Source organism: Gracilinanus agilis, chromosome 2 (genome assembly GCF_016433145.1).
Source record: "Gracilinanus agilis isolate LMUSP501 chromosome 2, AgileGrace, whole genome shotgun sequence".
Lineage (NCBI taxonomy): Eukaryota > Metazoa > Chordata > Mammalia > Didelphimorphia > Didelphidae > Gracilinanus > Gracilinanus agilis.
In genome coordinates, this window is record NC_058131.1 from 157,360,610 (window position 1) to 157,379,018 (window position 18,409).

Consider the following 18,409-nt stretch of genomic DNA (forward strand, 5'->3'; position numbering starts at 1 on the left):
GGGGGAAGAAGGAGTAGGAGGAGTAGAAGGAGGGGGAGGAAGGGGGGAAAGGTGAAGGGAAGAGGAGGAAGAGGAAGAGGAGGAGATGATGGTGAAAGAGAAAAATGGTCCTCTCCTACTGGTGCCAACCCTGCCTAAACCCCTGCAGAGGTGGCTCCAACTCTGCTCACAATACCACCACAGGGTCAGGAGTTCTAGGAACCCTAAATATGCCCAAGCAAGGTTGGCCCCAGCTCAGGTAAATTGAACTCATTCATTATCTTTAACCCCTAAGTCTTCTCCTCTTCCTAACTTCCCTATTGCTGTGAAGGGCACCCTCCACTCCTTTCTTACACTTATCCACAACTAAGTCTTTTCATCTCTTCCTTCACATCATCTCTCATATATGTCACCTTCTCTCCATTTCCACAGCCCCCATCCTGGAACAGGTTTATGTCACCTCAGACCTGGACTATTGAAGTAGCCTGTTAGCTTATCTATCTGCTTCAAGCCTCTTCTCCACACCTATCTGTCCTCCACTCAGCTGCCAAAGGAATCTTTCAAAAGTGTGAATCTGACCAGGTCACTCTCCTACTCAATAAACTCCATTGGATCCCTATCACCACTAGGATCAAATATAAAATCTTATTCGCCATCTATGGCCCTTCACAAGTTGATTCCTTCCTAGCTTTCTGGTCTTATGCTTTGTTTCCCTCCCTGTACAAGTGACACTGGCCTTCTTGCTTTTTTTACATAGGGTATTATCTACTGACTCTCATTCATGGGCTGTCTCTCATTTTTGGAATACTCATGACAGTTATATTCCTAATCCTTCTAAAATCCTAGGTCTTTCCCAATTTCTCCCCACTACCTCCACCCCATTTCTAGTTCATTTCCACTGAGATTACCTTTCAGTCTACTTTCTATGTAACTTGAAGGCACTTAGTTGCTTACATGTTGTCTCTATTACAATATTAGCTCCTTGAGGTCAGAGACCTTATTTTCTCCTTTTAATGTCTCTCCAAATGTTCTTAGATTGAATAATTGTCTGACTTGGCCTTCTATTATCCCTGGGCACTACAACATCACTAGAGCCTGGAGAAACTGCCAAAAATCAGGACACATTTCAGTAAGGAATTCCCCAAAATATTTTCCCAAGTTGTTCAACTGCTTTTCAGTCATATCCAGTTCTTTGGGACCCCATTTGGGGTTTTATTGGCAAAGCTACTGGAGTGGTTTGTTATTTCTTTCTCCAGTTCATTTTACAGATGAGGAGATAAAGTGTTAAGTGTCTTGCCTAGGTTCACATAGCTAGTAAGTATCTGAAATCAGATTTGAACTTATGAAGATGAATCTTCCCAATTCCAAGCCCAATGCTCTTTCCACTGTGCAACCCAGCTTCCCATAAGTCCAAGCCTCTAGAATGGATTAGGAGGTCCTTGAGGTCAAGGACTGTTTTCACCATTCTTTATATCCCCCACATTAAGCACACTGCCCAGTACACAGCAAATTGAATAATTAATAGATGCTATTTAGGGGTAGCGAGGTAGCCCAGTGGATTGAGAGCCAGGCCCAGAGATGGGAGGTTCAGGGTTCAAATACAGTCCCAGTTACTTTTCTAGCTGTGTGACCCTGAGCAAGTCACTTAATCCCCATTGCCTATCCCTTACCACTCTTCTGCCTTTGAACCAATATATAATACTGATTCTAAGATGGAAGGTGAGGTTGTTTTGTTTTGTTTTGTTTTGTTTTTAATGCTGGTCAAAACTGACTGAATGCATTTCATAGGTATCTTTTCTCCAAAGCCCTCTAAAACAAGAATTCACTTATTTCCTAGGCCTTTAGAGGTAGAGGAATCACTATCAGTTCTACTGCTTGCCTAGTTTCTCAGCTTAGCCCTGTTCCCTCCTGTTCTTCTTTTTACTCCCCAATCTTTCTTGAATAGCTGAAAAAATGAGTTAAGGGAAGGATGAAGAGATCTCCCTGGGGCAGTGATGGGCAAACATTGGCCAGATTCGGGCCCCCTGAAATGTTCTATTTTGCCTCGAGACATTATTCCTAATCTGACAAATACAGTGAGTGGGATACAATACAATGAAATTTCGAAAGAGATGCCTTAGAAACAGACTGACAGATGAGCATTTCCTTTCCTTTGGCCTCCTCTTTAAAAAGTTTATCCATCACTGCCCTGGGATGAAAGGAACCCTGGGGAGTTATACCTATTTTCTTCTTCTGTAGCACCTGTTCCCTATTAGGCTGGTGCTGTATTCTAACCAAAGCTGGCATCACATACGGCTCCCTGCTGCCAGGTCTGGGGTCATAATTGTAGGGAGATGCTAACCTGGCTAGTTTGGCTTCTCTAGCCATCACTGCTATTTATGCTGAGGAGAGGGAGCCCACAGTGCCCAGTCTGAGAGCCATGCAGAACAAAAGTAGACCTGGACAGAACAGTTGAGTCTTACCAAGGGTTGGATATAATCCAAGAGCCTAGTCAAGAATGGAAGCCTGACTCTAAGCAGCAGGGTCTAGTAGCTCACTAGCCCAAATGGATCAGCCTTCTTCTCCTAAAATGGGCTCCCTCATTCTTTCTGTTACGGACTTTCTTGTCTACAGAACCACACGGGAAAAAGAAACTGTCAAAGAACAGGGGAAAAGTAACTGAGTCAACATTGAGTAAGTATAGGAAGTCTGGTCAACAAACATTTATTAAGCATTTTCTTTGTGCCTGGTACTGTGCTAAGCACTGAGGACAGAAAGGCAAAAAATCCAGAACAAATAAACAAACAAATGGTCTCTGTCTAAAGAAGCTCATGATCTAATGGGGGAGACAACATGCAAACAATTAGGTGCAAATAATATATACAGGATAAATTGGAGAGAATCACAGAAGGCATTAGCATTAAGGGGGAATTCAGGTATTGAGATGGGCAGCTCTGCCAGTAAAGAATGTGGATGCAAATGGTCCTTCCTGGTATTCCACTGGGTATAGTCAGGAAATGAGGGGAATCTAAATCCTGATGGATGAACCAAGGTGTGCCCCATACAAGGTAGATTAGACCTTGTGTATTCTCTAAGGAGCTATTCAGAACTCTTTATTTGAAAGCTAAGAACTCAGAAGGTTTAGGAACACAGCCAGGTAGTCAAGGAGGTCCTAGTACCTAAGGTAAAGTTCACTCCTATGGGCTTCCCTAAGATATAACCCTGCCTTGGATCACAAATAGTTAAAGACATAGTATTACTCATCACTAAAAACATAGACACACATACTTCTGCAATAGGTAGAAGATGAGATTTTCAATGGACATGGGAGTCTTTTAGTAATATAAATTATTTCAAAGCATTATTAACAGTTCACGTTTCTATAGAATTCTATAAAATGCCTTTCTCACAATAACTATGAAGTAGGGAATATAAATATTACTGTTCCCATTTTACAGACGAGGAAATGGCCACAGAGAGAGATGAAATGATTTTTTCCATGGTCATATAGCTAGTAAGTAGAATAGCCTCTTCTTAAACCTAGGGCTTCTTCTGACTATGAGCTCAATATTCTTTCCAGTAGGTTGTGTTGCCTTTCCTGGGATCAAAGATTTGGACCTGGAAGGGCCCATAGAGGCCATCAAGTTCATGATGTAACATAGAGAATGCTGACCTTCTGACTCCATGTATAGCACTTTATCTACTATGTCAGGGGCTCCTCCAAAAAAGGTGGATCTTTATAATATTTTTGCCAAGACCCTTTGAGTTCCTCCATGTACATATTAAAGAAGGTGTGTGTTCAAGTCCCACAAAGAGTGCCCCCATGTCCCTATCCTACGCTGGGGCATATGAGGGCTGCGTGTGAATATTTTGAATAAGTGAGTATACTGCTGTATAAGCAGGAAAGTCTACAACGGAGGTCTACCACAGGAGCACAACTGATCAGTATCTATAAGCTCGCGTCTTTACCCATGTTTTGGACAGATCAACACACACCCATGGCTCCAAAGGGGATACTAAGGCTAAGCAATCAATAGCCTAAATAGGCTAGGGCGATGGCAAGCCAACATCACGTATCCAACTATCTGTCCTCTCTTGGAAATATCTACAGCCATTTACCCCATGCCCAAGAAGAGCAAGGTCTATAGCAGTGATTCCCAAAGTGGGCACTACCGCCCCCTGGTGGGTGCTGCAGCGATCTAGCGAAGTGGTGATGGCCATGCTTTTTTGTATTACATTCTATCCTGAGTTCAATAAATAGTTTCATAATTTCCAGGGGGCTAAGTAATATTTTTTCTGGAAAGAGGGCGGTAGGCCAAAAAAGTTTGGGAACCCCTGATCTATAGGGAAGAAAAAAGGGGCCAGCCACAAGCTGAGTGGGGGAGGTCTGGGTGGAGGGAGGTTTTGGGGTGGGGGGGACGAGGTACTTACAGGGCAGCGTTTCAGCGCTGTTCTTTTGAATCATTATACAGAGCTGTAGCACCAGTTGTGGGGCGCTCTCCAGGAAGGTCTCCAGGAGGCGTAACATATTGACATCTGCATATTCGTACATCATAGCCCAGTAAAAGCGTCGCTGGTGTTCCTTCTGCCGCTGGCTCTGAATCCCCAAGTACATCGTGCGAATATACCTGCAAGGAGAGGGGAAGAACAGAAAAATAATAAATAAATAAGCAATAAATAAATAAATGAATAATTAAATAGATAAATAAACAAAAAATAAATAAATGATGCAAGTGTGGGTTGGAGAAAGAGGATCACAGAGTGGCAACCTAGTTTGTTCCATCAAAGTCAAAACCCCAGAGACAGAAACCTCATCAACAGCTGGGAATGTGCTCTCCTCCACCCTTAGGATAATGGACATTGCCCTGGAAATGTCTCTGGAGCCCCAAGGATTTCTAATGTCACGCACTTCATTTGGGAGACAGCAAAATGAACACTGTCAAAGAGTCATGAAATGTGGGTTCAGGTCTTGGTTTTGTCTGTTACTAGCCAAGTGACCTAGGGAATGTCATTTCCCCTCTGTGGATCATTTTCTTCATCTGTAAAATGGTACATTTGATCATCCAAAATGATGCCTGAAGTTTCTTCTGTGATATTCTAAGCCTCTCAGACTTCCCAAATTTCATTTGGTTAATTGCAGAAGGAGGTTATCTCAGGTGTCAAAAGCTGCAAGATGGAGAGATCTAGCATCCTGTTAATATACCTTCACTGCACATTCTTCTGCAGTCCCCTGGTCTATTCTCAGGGAAATCTGGATTCTATTGCAGTCACCTCACCCTCAGATTTGATCCCAGAAGGGACTAGAAAATCTAGCAGATTTACTTCTGCCTCTTTGCTCCTGAAAATACTGTGAGACCTTGCTGGAGTGGGTCTTGCTGGAGGACCTTAGGCCAGAGGTAGGAGCACACAGAAGCCTACACTTAGAATAATTGCATACTGAATTTGTGGAGGAGCCCATGGTGACTTAAAATCCACACCTCGATTTTTAGTGCTTTCTCTTTCCTGATCCCTTCTCTTGAATATTATATTGTCAGATTTAGAGCAGGATGGCACCTTTAGGATCATCACATCCAACCTCCTCCTTTTACTGATGACATAACTGAGTCCCAGGGAAGTTAAGGGACTTTATCCAAGGTCACACAGTGGCAATGAAGGGTTTTGGACCCCAGTCCTCTAACTCCCACAAAAGCAGTCTTTCCACTTTACCATACTTTGTATAGATAAAAAGATGTAAAAATAGCTCTCGCCTTCAAGAAGTTCATGTCCTCATGAAGAAAACAATATGTAAATAAATAGGTTACAAAAAGGTAACCCTCCTTAACCTCAGAGGGCAATAGTAGCCAAGGAGAATGAGAAAGGTATCTTATAGAGCAGGGGTCGGCAACCTTTTTGGCCGTGAGAGCCATAAACGCCACATTTTTTAAAATGTAATTTCGTGAGAGCCGTACAGTGCTCACAGTGCCGCTCCTATAACAGCACCTGAAAAAAATTGACTTTATGGCTCCTACAGAAAGAGCCATATCTGGCCCTCAAAAGAGCCATACATTGCTGACCCCTGTTATAGATGGTGAGACTAAATTTGAGTATTAAAGGAAGCTAAGGAAACTATGAGGCAAATGGGAAAAGGAAGAGCATTCTAGGCTTGGGGAACAGCTAGAGCAAAGGTCAGTGCAGCTGGATTGTGAAGGGGAGAAAAATATAAGGCTGGAAAGATAGGAAAGGATCAAATTATGAAGAGTTTTAAATAACAGATGATTTTATATTTGTTCCTGGTGGTAATAGAAAGCCACTGGATTTTATTATGTAGGGGGTTGACATGATTTGATCTATGTTTAGGAAAATCACTTGGCAGTTGAGTGGAGGATGGATTGGAATCAGGGGAAACTTAAGTCAGAGAAATCAATTAAAATGTTAATGCAATAGTCTAGGTTAGAAGTGATTAGGATCTGAACCAGGTTGGTACCTGTATGAATAAAGAAGGGGATATAGAGAAGAGATATCCTGAAGGTAGAATGAGAAGATTTGGCAACAGACTGCATACGTCAGGGAAAGGGAGAGTGCTATCTTGAGGTTGACACCAAGATTGTATATCTGGGTAACTGGGTAGTGCCCTTGATGGTTAGAAGGGAAGTTGGGAAGAGATGAGAGTTTTGGGGGGAAAGATAACAAATTCTGTTTTGCATATGTTGAGACTGAGGTTATCTATAGGAAATCCAATCCAAGATGTCCAATAGTGAGACAATAGCTCAGGAGAGAGATCAAGGCTGCATATATGGATATTGGAATCATCTGTACAGAGATGACAAGAGAACCCAGATGAACTGATGAGATCACTAAGTGAACTATCATAGAGGGAAGAGAAAAGAGCGCCCACGGCCAAGAGCCTTGGGGGACAGCCATGGTTGGTGGATGTGACATGGAAGAAAAACCAACAAAGGAGATTGAAAAGGAGCAGCCAGACAGGTAGGAGGAGGATCAAAAGAGAGCAAAACTCCTAGAAAGGAAAGAGTATCCAGGAGGAGAGACTGGACAGTAATATCAAACACTACAAAGAGATCAAGAAGAATGAGGACTGAGAAAAGGCCATTACATTTGTCAATTAAGACATAATTAGGGGGCAGCTGGGTAGCTCAGTGGATTGAGAGTCAGGCCTAGAGACAGGAGATCCTAGGCTCAAATGTAGCCTCAGACACTTCCCAGCTGTGTGACCCTGGGCAAGTCACTTGACCCTCATTGCCCACCCTTACCACTCTTCCACCAAGCAGCCAATACACAGAAGTTAAGGGTCTAAATAAATAAATAAACATAATTAATATCTTTGGAGAGTGCCATGTCAGTTGAATGATGAGGTTGGAAGCTTCATCTAAAACCACAGGTTTTAGAAATGAGAAGAGGAAACGGGATCTAGTGTAAACAGTTTCTCAAGGAATTTAATCAAGAAAGGGAGAAGGAATATGGGGCTGATAGCTGTCAGGAATGGTATAATTAAGTTTAGAGTTGAACTAATTCTTCAAGGAGTTGAAATAGGGAGAGGAGGAGAGTGTAGCCAATATAAGAGTGACAGCCTGGGAAAGGAATGAGGGTAGAAGGAGTTCATGGCAAGGATAAAGAACAGGGTCAGGAGTCCTACAGCCTAGAGCAGTGGTTCCCAAACTTTTTTGGCCTACTGCTCCCTTTCCAGAAAAAATATTACTTAGCATCCCTGGAAATTAATTTTTTAAAATTTTAATAGCAATTAATAGGAAAGATAAATACACCTGTGGCCATCACTGCCCTTCCCTGGATCACTGCAGCACCCACCAGGGGGTGGTAACACCCACTTTGGGAATCACTGACCTAGAAGGAAATAGAATGATAAAAGCCTATGCTCACAAAAAGGAATTCTGGAGTTCATGAACACAGAATTGGAACACTTGTGGATGAGGGAAGGATCAATGGCGTGGCCATCTTTGTGGGAGGGCAAATCTGAAAGTGGCAATGGAGAGGAAAGGTGTATGAGTGAGAGTGCTGACAGTGATGGAGATACTGTTGAGGGAAGAAACACCATCAGCAGAGTCTCTGGTCTTAATGATTAGATCATCCGGTCTCATCTCCCCATTTTGCACATGGAAAACTGAGGCCCAGAGAAGTTCAGTGATTTACCCAAGGTTGTACAGCTAGCTAATTTTAGTGCTAAGTCTAGGCTATGTTATTTTTATTTCCAATCTGTCGTTCTTCCTCCTACAACACATTTATTTTACCTTCAATTGAGTGGGAAGGTAGTGTTGACGCCTAACCTAGGCATCCACACGAAAGCCTCCTGCCTAGCACCAACATCACCATTACTGACTCACCAAGTTTTTATAAACCATTTTTTAAACCCTTAGCTTCTGTCTTGGAACTGATTCTAAGAGTGGTAAGGTCTAGGTAATTAGGGTTAAGTGTCCTGTCCAGGGTCACACAGCTAGGAAGTCTCTGAGGCCAGATTTGGCCCAGGGCCTCCTATCTCTGGACCTGGCTCTCTATCCACTGAGGTACCTTGCTGCCCCTTTACAAACCATTTCTCAGTATTTGGGATTGAAAAAAACATTGTAGGAAGCCAGTGAGACACTTGCCCAGTCCCAGGCAGATAAGACATAAACAGAAGGAAAAGCAAAACAAGTAATCCATGCTTTTTGTTGCAAAGTGTCTTTAGATGATGCATTGTATTTTCCCCAGACGAATTATGTGATTGGGGGAGGGGCAGTGAAGAGTATTCCTGGCCAGGGATTTGGGATCAAATACGCCCAATGTTTATTTATTAGATGTAACCTAAAACAGAGACACTAAGTAAAGGCAGCTAAGTGGCACAGAGTTTAAAAGATCTGAGTTCAAAACTGAATTCAGGCATTTTACTTTTGCCTCAGTTTTCTCATCTATAAAATGGGGAGAATAATGGCACCTTACCTCACCAGGTTGCTGTGAAGATGTAATGAGATAATATTTGTAAAATCACTTAACACAGTACTTGGCCTGTAGCAGGTGCTTATTCTCTTCTCTGAAGGCATTTCCATTCTCTCTCCATGCCTTAGTTCACATTCTCCAGTCTGCCTATAAAAGAGCCCCATTTCCCACCTGCGTCCCACAAGGCCAATAGAAACACTAATCCCTCCATGAAGTTGAAAGTAATCTCTCCTCAGATGAAAGCAACCCTTCTCTCCTCCAAAATCTAAAATCATTTTGCCTGGATCTGTCCTCCGCATTTTTCAGGTTCTGCCTTGTAGCAGTTAATCTTGTGTTTTGTCCCTCCACCCCTCCCTTCATAAACTTAATTGTAAGCTCCTTGAGAACAGGGTCCATGTTTCATCTATCTTTGTACCTCCAGATCCCATGCCCTGAACACTGCAGACACACACCAGAAAAAGCGTGTTAAATTGAATTTGTGAAACTGAATTAAACATTTAATGAACAATTTTTCTTGCTGCCTTAGAATTCAGACCGGCTTTTGATAGACTGGTTCTGAGAGCTCACATTTCTTAAAGAGCTGTTTGGAGAAGTTTGAACTGATGCCTTCTTTTTCTCTAGATCAATTTTCCTATTGCAAGAAGAGGATTTCAAAACCATCCCATTGATCAGTATTGTCAAAAATAGCCACTGTAATATCTAAATACTAGCAGGCATGACTAAGGGCATAGCGGTGAGGGTTCGGAGAGCAGGGATATATGGAATCTGGGTCTTCTCTCCTCATTGATCTTATCCACTGGTCCCATTTCTCCTCCAATATCAAGAGCAAACTTTAGGGTAAAGGAAATCCAAAGGGGCGTGCCGCCCATGTAATGAGCCTCAGATAATGATGGGATGCGAGGCAAGCCATTTAACCCCACTGCCTAGCCATTACTGCGCCTTTGCCTTGGAACCAATACACAGTATTGATTCTAAGATGGATTCTAAGGATTTTTTCAAAATAGGGTCACCAAAAAGTGAAGCATGAGTATTGGACAGAATGAAATAAGTGAAGTAGAAAGGAGAGGTGTTGTTGATAGAGGTTCCTGAAAAAAGCAACAAACAAATACATGCATTTCAAAATACAAAATAATAATAATAATAAGGATATAGATCCAAGCAAAAGAGCAATCATATTGGGATGGAGGGAATGTCAGTGGCCACTTGAGTTCTTGTCTTATCTTGGTTTTCCTAGGCAAATCAATTCTACTCTCTGACTCTCAATTTAATTCCTTTCAAGCCAATTCCAGTCAACTTAACAAACATTTATTAAGTGCATACTATGTATTTACTAGAAGGCAGTGAGGGATGGTGTCAAGAAGATTTGGGTTCAAGTGAAGCTCTACCTCATGCGACCTTGTATAAGTCACTTAACCTTTTAGTGCCCCAGGTAACTCATTCTCCAAAATTATTAATTTCAGAGCAGGTCTTGGCCTACATTGGCATCAATGCCATCACCGTGAGTTCTTTCTACCAAAGAAACTCTAATTGTGTCCCAAATGAGCTTATCAGGCTCAGGGAACACAGACAGAAATAAAGACAATTCCTACCTTCAAAGAGCTGATATTGTACTGGAGGGAAACAACATAGATACAGAAGTAATACAAAAGAATTTGGGGGATTGGGGAAAACATGAATAGTTGTTGGGAGGTATCTTTTTTTAAATAAAAAAATCTTTTGTTATCTTAGAATCAATACTATTGATAAGGAGTCAGGGACAACTAGGTGGCTCAGTGGAGCCAAGGTTCCAGGGCAGAAAAGCTAGAAGGATTAGGCAATGGGGTTTAAGTGACTTTCCCAGGGTCACAAAGCTAAGAAATGTTTGAGGCCATATTTGAACCTAAGACCTCCTGCCTCTAGGTCTACGTCTCAATCCCCTGAGCCACCCAGCTTCTTCCAAGAAGTTGGCTCTTGATCTGAGTAGGGCAGAATTAGGGATTCCAAGAGACAGAAATGAAGAGGGAAAGGGTACAAAAGGATATAAAGATGGGATATCACCTGTAGGGAAAAACAAGTCTGGGTGCGTGCGTGCATGTGTGTGCGCACGTGCGTGCGTGTGTGTGTGTGTGTGTGTGTGTGTGTGTGTGTAAGAAACTTCAGAAGCTAGGGCTTTGAATATCAAATAGAGTAGTTTGCATTTTATTCTAGAAGCAATGGGGAACCACTGAAGCTTTTAGAGTGAGGGCCAGACCTAAACTTTACGAATATCAATTTGTCATCTGTGTAGATGAGAGATTGATAATGGGAAAGATTAGAAGTAACGAGAGTAAAAAGGAAGCCACGGAAATTATAGAATAGGCATAGAGGCATAGTCCTTTTCTTCAAAAAGCGTACAATGCTGCTGGCAGTCAAGTATACAAACACATGATGCTGTAGACCCCAGAGAAGTCACTCAAGAGACCACAGACAGGTAAAGATCCACCTTCACCTAGACCAGCTCATGAAGTATCTGTTTATCTGCCATCTCTCTCTCTCCCACGTCCATCCACACTAAACTTGAGCATCTGTAAAAAGTACATGCTTGAGCCCAGGACTAGGCAATAGTGTCTGCAAATAGAGGAGATTGGCTGGAGTCATTATTCCCCGAGGATGCCTGAAATATTATGAAAAAATGTTTGCATCCTTGTCACAGGCACTGAGGCAAGGCAGACATCCCAAATCACCTATTTCTGATCCATCAGAGAAAACGAATTCTCCGAAACAAGTACTGATGCCACCCTCACCACTTGTGGCAAAGGCAGAGAGGAAAGGCAGTGAGGCCACAGTGAGCTGATTTAACAGAACCAGCATCTTTCTAGAAGAATCAAAAGTATATTTTCATAGTATCTCGCCCCAAGGAGCTAAAAGTACTATTCAGGTATTACTATATTCCCTTCCAGGGCTTTTCCAGAAAGTCTGAGGAGAGGAATAAGGAAGGTTATAGTTTATAGTAAAAATAAAACAACAACAAAGCTTCCTTTTTCATCATTTGTGAAACTGATACCAACGGAAGTCAGACTAATGCCTTATGTCAAAGAAGGAACAGGGGAATGAGTCAGAAGTCAAATCTTTATCTCTACTGGGTCACTTACTATCCCCACTATATCATGCTGCTTCATGACTCATATTGTAGGAATTGGAACATACATAGATTCATCTAGTCTGGTAGTTCTCAAACTTTTTGGACTCAGGACCCCTTATATTCTTCTTTTTTTTTTTTTTTAACTCTTACCTTCCATTTTAGAAGCAATATTGTGTATTCGTTCTAAGGAAGAACAGTGTTAAGGGCTAGGCAAAGGAGATTAAGTGACTTGCCCAGGGTCACACAGCTAGGAAGTGGCTGAGGCCAGATTTGAACCCAGGACCTCCAATCTCTGGGCCTAGCTCTTAATCCAGTGAGCTACCTAGTTGCCCCCAACCCCTCAAAAAACTGAGGACTTCCTCAAAGAGCTTTTGTTAATGTGGGCTGTATTGATTGATATTTACCATATTAGACATTTAAACTCTTAATTATTATTATTAAAAATAGTTTTGAGTTCAAAAAGATTCCTAAAAGGGTCTCAGGGACCCCCAGACCACATTTTGTGTGATCTAGTGATCTACTCCAACCTTTTTGTTAATAGGTGAAGAAACTGAGAGACCTTTGAGAACACTAACGATGACTGGCCTACAGTCATCTAATTAGTGGCAGAGCTGAGACTAGGACCTGATTCTCAGCCTGGTGCTTTTCCACTACGTGATACCCCCTCCCTACATCCTTGCTCCTTGATTGGTACCCTTGCTTAAGTCTAAGCCACAGCACAGTCTCCCCTGCCTTCTTCAGAGAGCTGGCACGGTTCTCCCCGCCAGCTGAGCCTAGAATGACTAATCCAAGTTGCTAGGACTGGGATTTCTTCCAGGCTTCCCTCACAGGAGTTAATCAATAAATACTTGTTGATTTAGGGGCAGTGTCTCTTGCATTGGTGATGGTGTTAGTAGGGGAGAGTTGGCGACGGGATGGGAAACCAGCTGGAGAAACTCTTAGCAGCTTCGACCCCAGGGACAGTTTACAGAAGATGTGGGGGCCTTCCTAATCTCCATGAGTTCTTTGGGTCTGGTTTCTGTTCGTTGGAAGCCCCCTTCTCTTAGCCCATAGCATCCGTTTGAAAATGCCATCATCAGTTTCATACTAAAAAGAATCCAATAGTGTTTCCCTTTGTCTGAGTCGGAATGTTCCCAAGCAATAACAATAATAAAAAAAAAAAGGTAGAAGATGAAGAGGCGAGCTCCATCCCCAAAGGATCTCTGCTGGAGAGTCGTCCCCCCCTTTCCCCCCTCCATGTCATCTGAGGACATGGAAATTCAAAGGATGCAGAGACAGTAATGATCTGAACAAACCACAAGATGGTGACATAGTCCAGTCCAATGCCTCGCTTCACCCACACAGCTGGGAGTTTAAGAGAGCTGAGCCAAACCAGTGACCTCATACAGTTTTAACTCAGTCTGAGAGTTTCCTAAAGCAAGAAAGGCCGTGGGACAGTGCCATATAAAACAAAGAGAGTGTAGGGAGCAGCAGGAAGAATGGGGAGCGGGTGCTTTGGGGTTCGGAGAGTTGTACAGGGCCCCTTATGTGGGTTGACCCTTAAAAGTGGTCCTGATAGGAAAGCATCTGGTCTGTCATATATATATATGGGATATACTATAGGCTCAGAACATTAAAAGGGGAAGGATCTTAGAGACCATGATCTGACCTCATTTTATAGGGATGAACAAACCGAGGTCCTTAAAGATGGAGTAACTTGCCTGAGGTTAGATAGGTGGCAAGGACCAGCAAGAATCTTCTCTACAAAATGAGCTAGTTGCATGAGATGGCCTTTGAGGACCCTTCCATCTCTAGATCCATCAATGATTCTATGACCATGATAAAGAAAATGATAAAGAAAAAAATATTTAGGCAGCTAGGTGATGAGATGGATAGAGCACTGGACTTGGAACTAGAAAGACCTGAGCTCATATCTAGCTAGGATTTGAAACAGTGCCACTGAACCATGAATTGATTATATCTGATCTTAGTAACATTCACCAAAGGCTATTTCCTTCAGAAAGTCCCTATTAGTAAGATGGGATGGAGAGAAGATTCTCTAATGGAAAAGGCCTTAAAATAATCCTCTCCAGAACAGTTGGGTAATTTAGTGAACAGATAGCCAGGTCTAAAGACAAGAGGTGATCCTGGATTCAAATCTAGCCTCAGATACTTCCTAGCTGTGTAACCCTGGACAAGTCATTTAACCCCAACTGCCTGACCCTTCATGCTTTTTTGCCTTGGAACTGATACTTAGAGAGGAAGTTCATTTTTAGCTGTGAATGAAGAGTTGGGATAGAATTATTATTATTTTTTTAATCCTTACCTTCCATCTTGGGATCAGTTCTAAGTATCATCACAATGAAATGCATCCATTTATCAGTAAAAGGGAGACATGGGCTGATCCAGTATAGAGTATGAGACTTAAAATCAGAAGAATTTAGTTCTAGCTCAGGCTCTGTCACTTAGCTGTGTCTTGGCCAAGTCATATATCCTCTCTGGAGGACCAATTTCTCATTTATGGCATGGAGGGCTTGACTAGATCAGTGGTATCAAACTCAAATTGGAAATTGGGCCAGTAAACCATAAACGAAGACCCCTATGGGCTGCATATTGACTTAAAAAATCACACGTGGGCATCATCTATGTTTTATTAAATTTTATTTATTTTGTTAAATATTTCCCAATTATATTTTAATCTGATTGGAGCCCAGAAAGTCAGGTTTTTGACATCTCTGAGCTAGATGATACCTAAGGCCTCAGCTCTTAAAATTATGATTCTATCATTCTTCAATTCTATGATAACTTGGATGCTAGGTCCCTGAGGATCCAAAGTTCCTTGCATGATTATCATTTCACTGGTGTTCAAGACAGCAGTGGTGATATCTTCTGTCTCTATGAATTCTCCCTGAGCAATGTCATCTACTCCCAAGGCTTCAATTATCACCTTCATACAAGTGATAATCATCCTGCCCTATGCTCCAGTTCATCAACATGAGTTCTTACATTAACTAGCTACCACCCCCCTCCTCCTCTAAACCTCTCCTCTCCTCTAGCTCCCCTGGAACACAAAATTAAGGGCCTTAAATCTAAGCTTACAACATATATCCTCTGAATAGCTCCACAAAGTGGCCTCTGAAAACCTAAACGAAGGTAGCTATCTTACATTTATAGAGTACATTATGCACAAAAAGTTTACCTGTAGCATTGTCTTTAGACTCACTGGCTGGTTTCTTCTAAAAGCCGACTCATACCTATTTAGGCCTTGGAAATGTAGGTATATGATTATTTCAGGAATTACATCTTTTTCGGGGAGAAATTTGCCTTGGAAAGTGTCAGCCTTTTACACATAGGTACAATCTTTACAGAGACAGTTGAGATAGAATTAGGGTAGCAAATCAGTGTCTATACCTGTAGGGGTGACTATGCTAGAAAACAGAGTTCAAATATTTGCTTAGATAGCAAGAGGCCTTAACAACAGAAGAGAATATTCTGGACTTCATCTAAGCCCTTGGGAATGAATAAGCAAAGACAGTACCCTCAAGATCAGCTGGTCTGCTCAAATTCCCTGGGGTACAAGGTAAGTTTATTTCTAGAGACCCAATCTATACCCTACTTTTCAAACTGCCCATTAGGTTTCTCTACCTGAATGTACCACAGACAGACCAAATGTAACATTTCCAAAAACAAATTCCTCACTGAAACTCTCCCTGAACCAAGAACAAAAAATTCCCAAACTGCCCTTCCTCCACACTTCTGATTTCCAATGATAGCATTGCCACCTTTCTATTCATCCAGACACAAAATCTGAGTGTCATTTTTTACCTTTCTTCTTTCCTCTTCACCTAATCAGTTGCCAAGTTCTATTGATTCTAACTCCTCAAAGTCTCCTACCAATTTCCTTCTCTCCGTTCTCACTTGTCATCACTCTAACTCAGACTCATGTTACCTTTTGTCTGGATAGTCTCAATGGATGCTGCATCTGGCTTCCCAGCCTGGTCTCTCTGTCCTCTTATGAAGAAGGGAAAGTCCTCAGGTGGGATCTGGGTATGTCTGTTGCCCTCTGATCAGCCTAGCTAAGTTAACAGGGTCTCATCATCGGCTTGATCACAGCTCATGAATTTTTCAGCCTTGGAGACTCTCAAAGATAGTTTTGTTATTTTAGAGGGGTCATGATCAGTCTTGGTGGAGGTATTACTCCTAGGAGGGAATCCCAGACCCCTGAAGCATTACAGTCCTTCTCTTCCTGATATTTACTCACCCCTACTAGCTCCAGGAGGTCAGGGGCTATGTCATACTATTTTTTTACTCTCTACTATGAACAGTCTAGGCCACAGTGGTTCCCAAACTTTTTTGGCCTTCTTTCCCCTTTCCAGAAAAAATACTACTTAGCCCCCTGGAAATTAATTTTAAAAAAATTTTAATAGCAATTAATAGGAAAGTTAAATGCGCCTGTGGCCATCACTGCCTCCCTAGATTGCTGCAGCACCCACCAGGGGGTGGCAGTGCCCACTTTGGGAATCACTGGTCTAGGGCAACAGGAACTCAATCAATGTTCAATTCATTTGAGATAGTTGGTGGTTCAGGGGATATAGTGGTAGACCTGGAGTTAGGAAGACCTGAATTCAAGGCTGTCCTTAGATACTTGCTAGCTATGTGACCATGGGCAAGTCATTTAACCTTGATTTGCCCCAGATTCTCCAACTGTAAAATGGGGATAATAATAGAGATCACCTCAAAGAATTGTGCTCAGGATTAAATGAGATGATTATTTGTAAAGCAATTAGCATAATGTCTGGCATAAAAGTACCACGACATTAAATGCTTATCCCTTGCCCTCTCCCTTAATTTCTGGAATTGAATTGGGGTTAGAAACACCAACTGAAGCAAGAGTATATATAGTAGAATAAGGATGATGATAAGCTACATTGGAAAGAATATAGGCTTTGGAGTCAAAGGACTTGGATTTAAATTCTGATCTACTGCTTATAAATCTGAGTAAACTTGAGTGGCTGCCTAGATTCCCTGGGCCTTAGTTTCCTCATCTATAAAATGACGGGGTTATACTAGATGCCTTCTTAGGCCCTTTACATCTCTAGAATGATGGTCCCATGATGACAGGAATAGCCCTTACAATTGAGCAGCGAGGTGGTGAAGGGGCCAGAGTGCTGAACCTGGAGTCAGACAGACCCAAGTTCAAATCTAGCTTCAGATACTTATGAGCTGAGTGGCCCCTTGGTTCATCAGTTTCCTCAGCTGTAAAATGAGGATAATAATAGCACCTACCTTCCATGGTTATTGTGAGGCTAAATGAAATGTAATTTGTAAAGTTCTTTGTAAAACATTAAGTACCATATAAATGCTAGCTTTTATTATTATGTATCATCGCATGGTTTCTTTGCCACACTTTTCTTTTTACTCTCTTCTTGTTACTAAAAATAGACACTGTAATACTTATGACTATTTACTTCACAGAGGATTAAATTAAATATAATAAAAATACAAAGTATATAATGTGTTCTATAAATTGAGTTGTAACTAGAGTTCTGGACCTGGAATTAGCAAAACTTGAGTTTTAGTCCATATACCTCATCAGATACCCAGTCACTGGGTGGCTCTCGGCAAGCCATTTAACCTCTATTTTCCTCAGTTTCTTCATCTGCAAAATTGAGGTAATAATATCACCCATCTCCCAAGACTGATGTGAGAATCATATGTAGAGTGCTGAGTAAACATTAAAGTGCTATATGAAAGTTAGGGGCAGCTAGTTGGCACAAAGAATAGAGTGCCAGGCTTGGAGTCAGGAAAACCTATTTTCCTGAGTTCAAATGTGGCCTCAGACACCTACTAGCTGAACTGGCCCTGGGCAAGTCACTAACCCTGTTTGCCTCAGTCTCCTCATCTGTAAAATGAGCTGGAGAAAGAAATGGCAAACTACTCTAGTTTCTTTGCCAAGAAAACTCCAGATAGGGTCTTAAAGAATTGACTTGACTGAAAGCGACTGAACAACAACATGAATATTAACCATTATTATTGTTATTGTCATCTGCTGATGTATTTATTCATGAGGATAGAGTTAACTTTCAATTATCTTTGCTGATAGAAGGGAAGGAATGCATAGAGCAGGGGTCAGCAACCTTTTTGGCTGTGAGAGCCATGAATGCCACATTTTTTAAGATGTAATTTCATGAGAGCCATACAGTGCTCACAGTGCTGCTCCTGTAACAGCGCCTGAAAAAAATTGACTTTATGGGTCCTGCAGAAAGAGCCAGATATGGCCGTCAAAAGAGCCAGATATGGCTCGAGAGCCATACGTTGCCAACCCCTGGCATAGAGGATGAGAAGACTTAAAGCAAAAGGGACCATAGAGGGTCATATCCTTATTAACTTAATGAAGAAATACATTCAGAATTCATTTAGTTCAATACCTCATTTTATATGTGAGGAAAC

General features: G+C 41.8%; 1 protein-coding gene across 1 annotated transcript in view; it reads right to left on the reverse strand.

Annotated features, from left to right (window-relative positions):
* XKR6 (XK related 6) overlaps positions 1-18,409 on the reverse strand; it is a 395,566-nt gene that overhangs the window by 34,371 nt on the left and 342,786 nt on the right. The window contains exon 2 of the mRNA XM_044663475.1: positions 4,390-4,586. Coding sequence (XP_044519410.1) covers positions 4,390-4,586 — 197 coding nt within the window. The remainder of the gene's footprint in view (positions 1-4,389; positions 4,587-18,409) is intronic.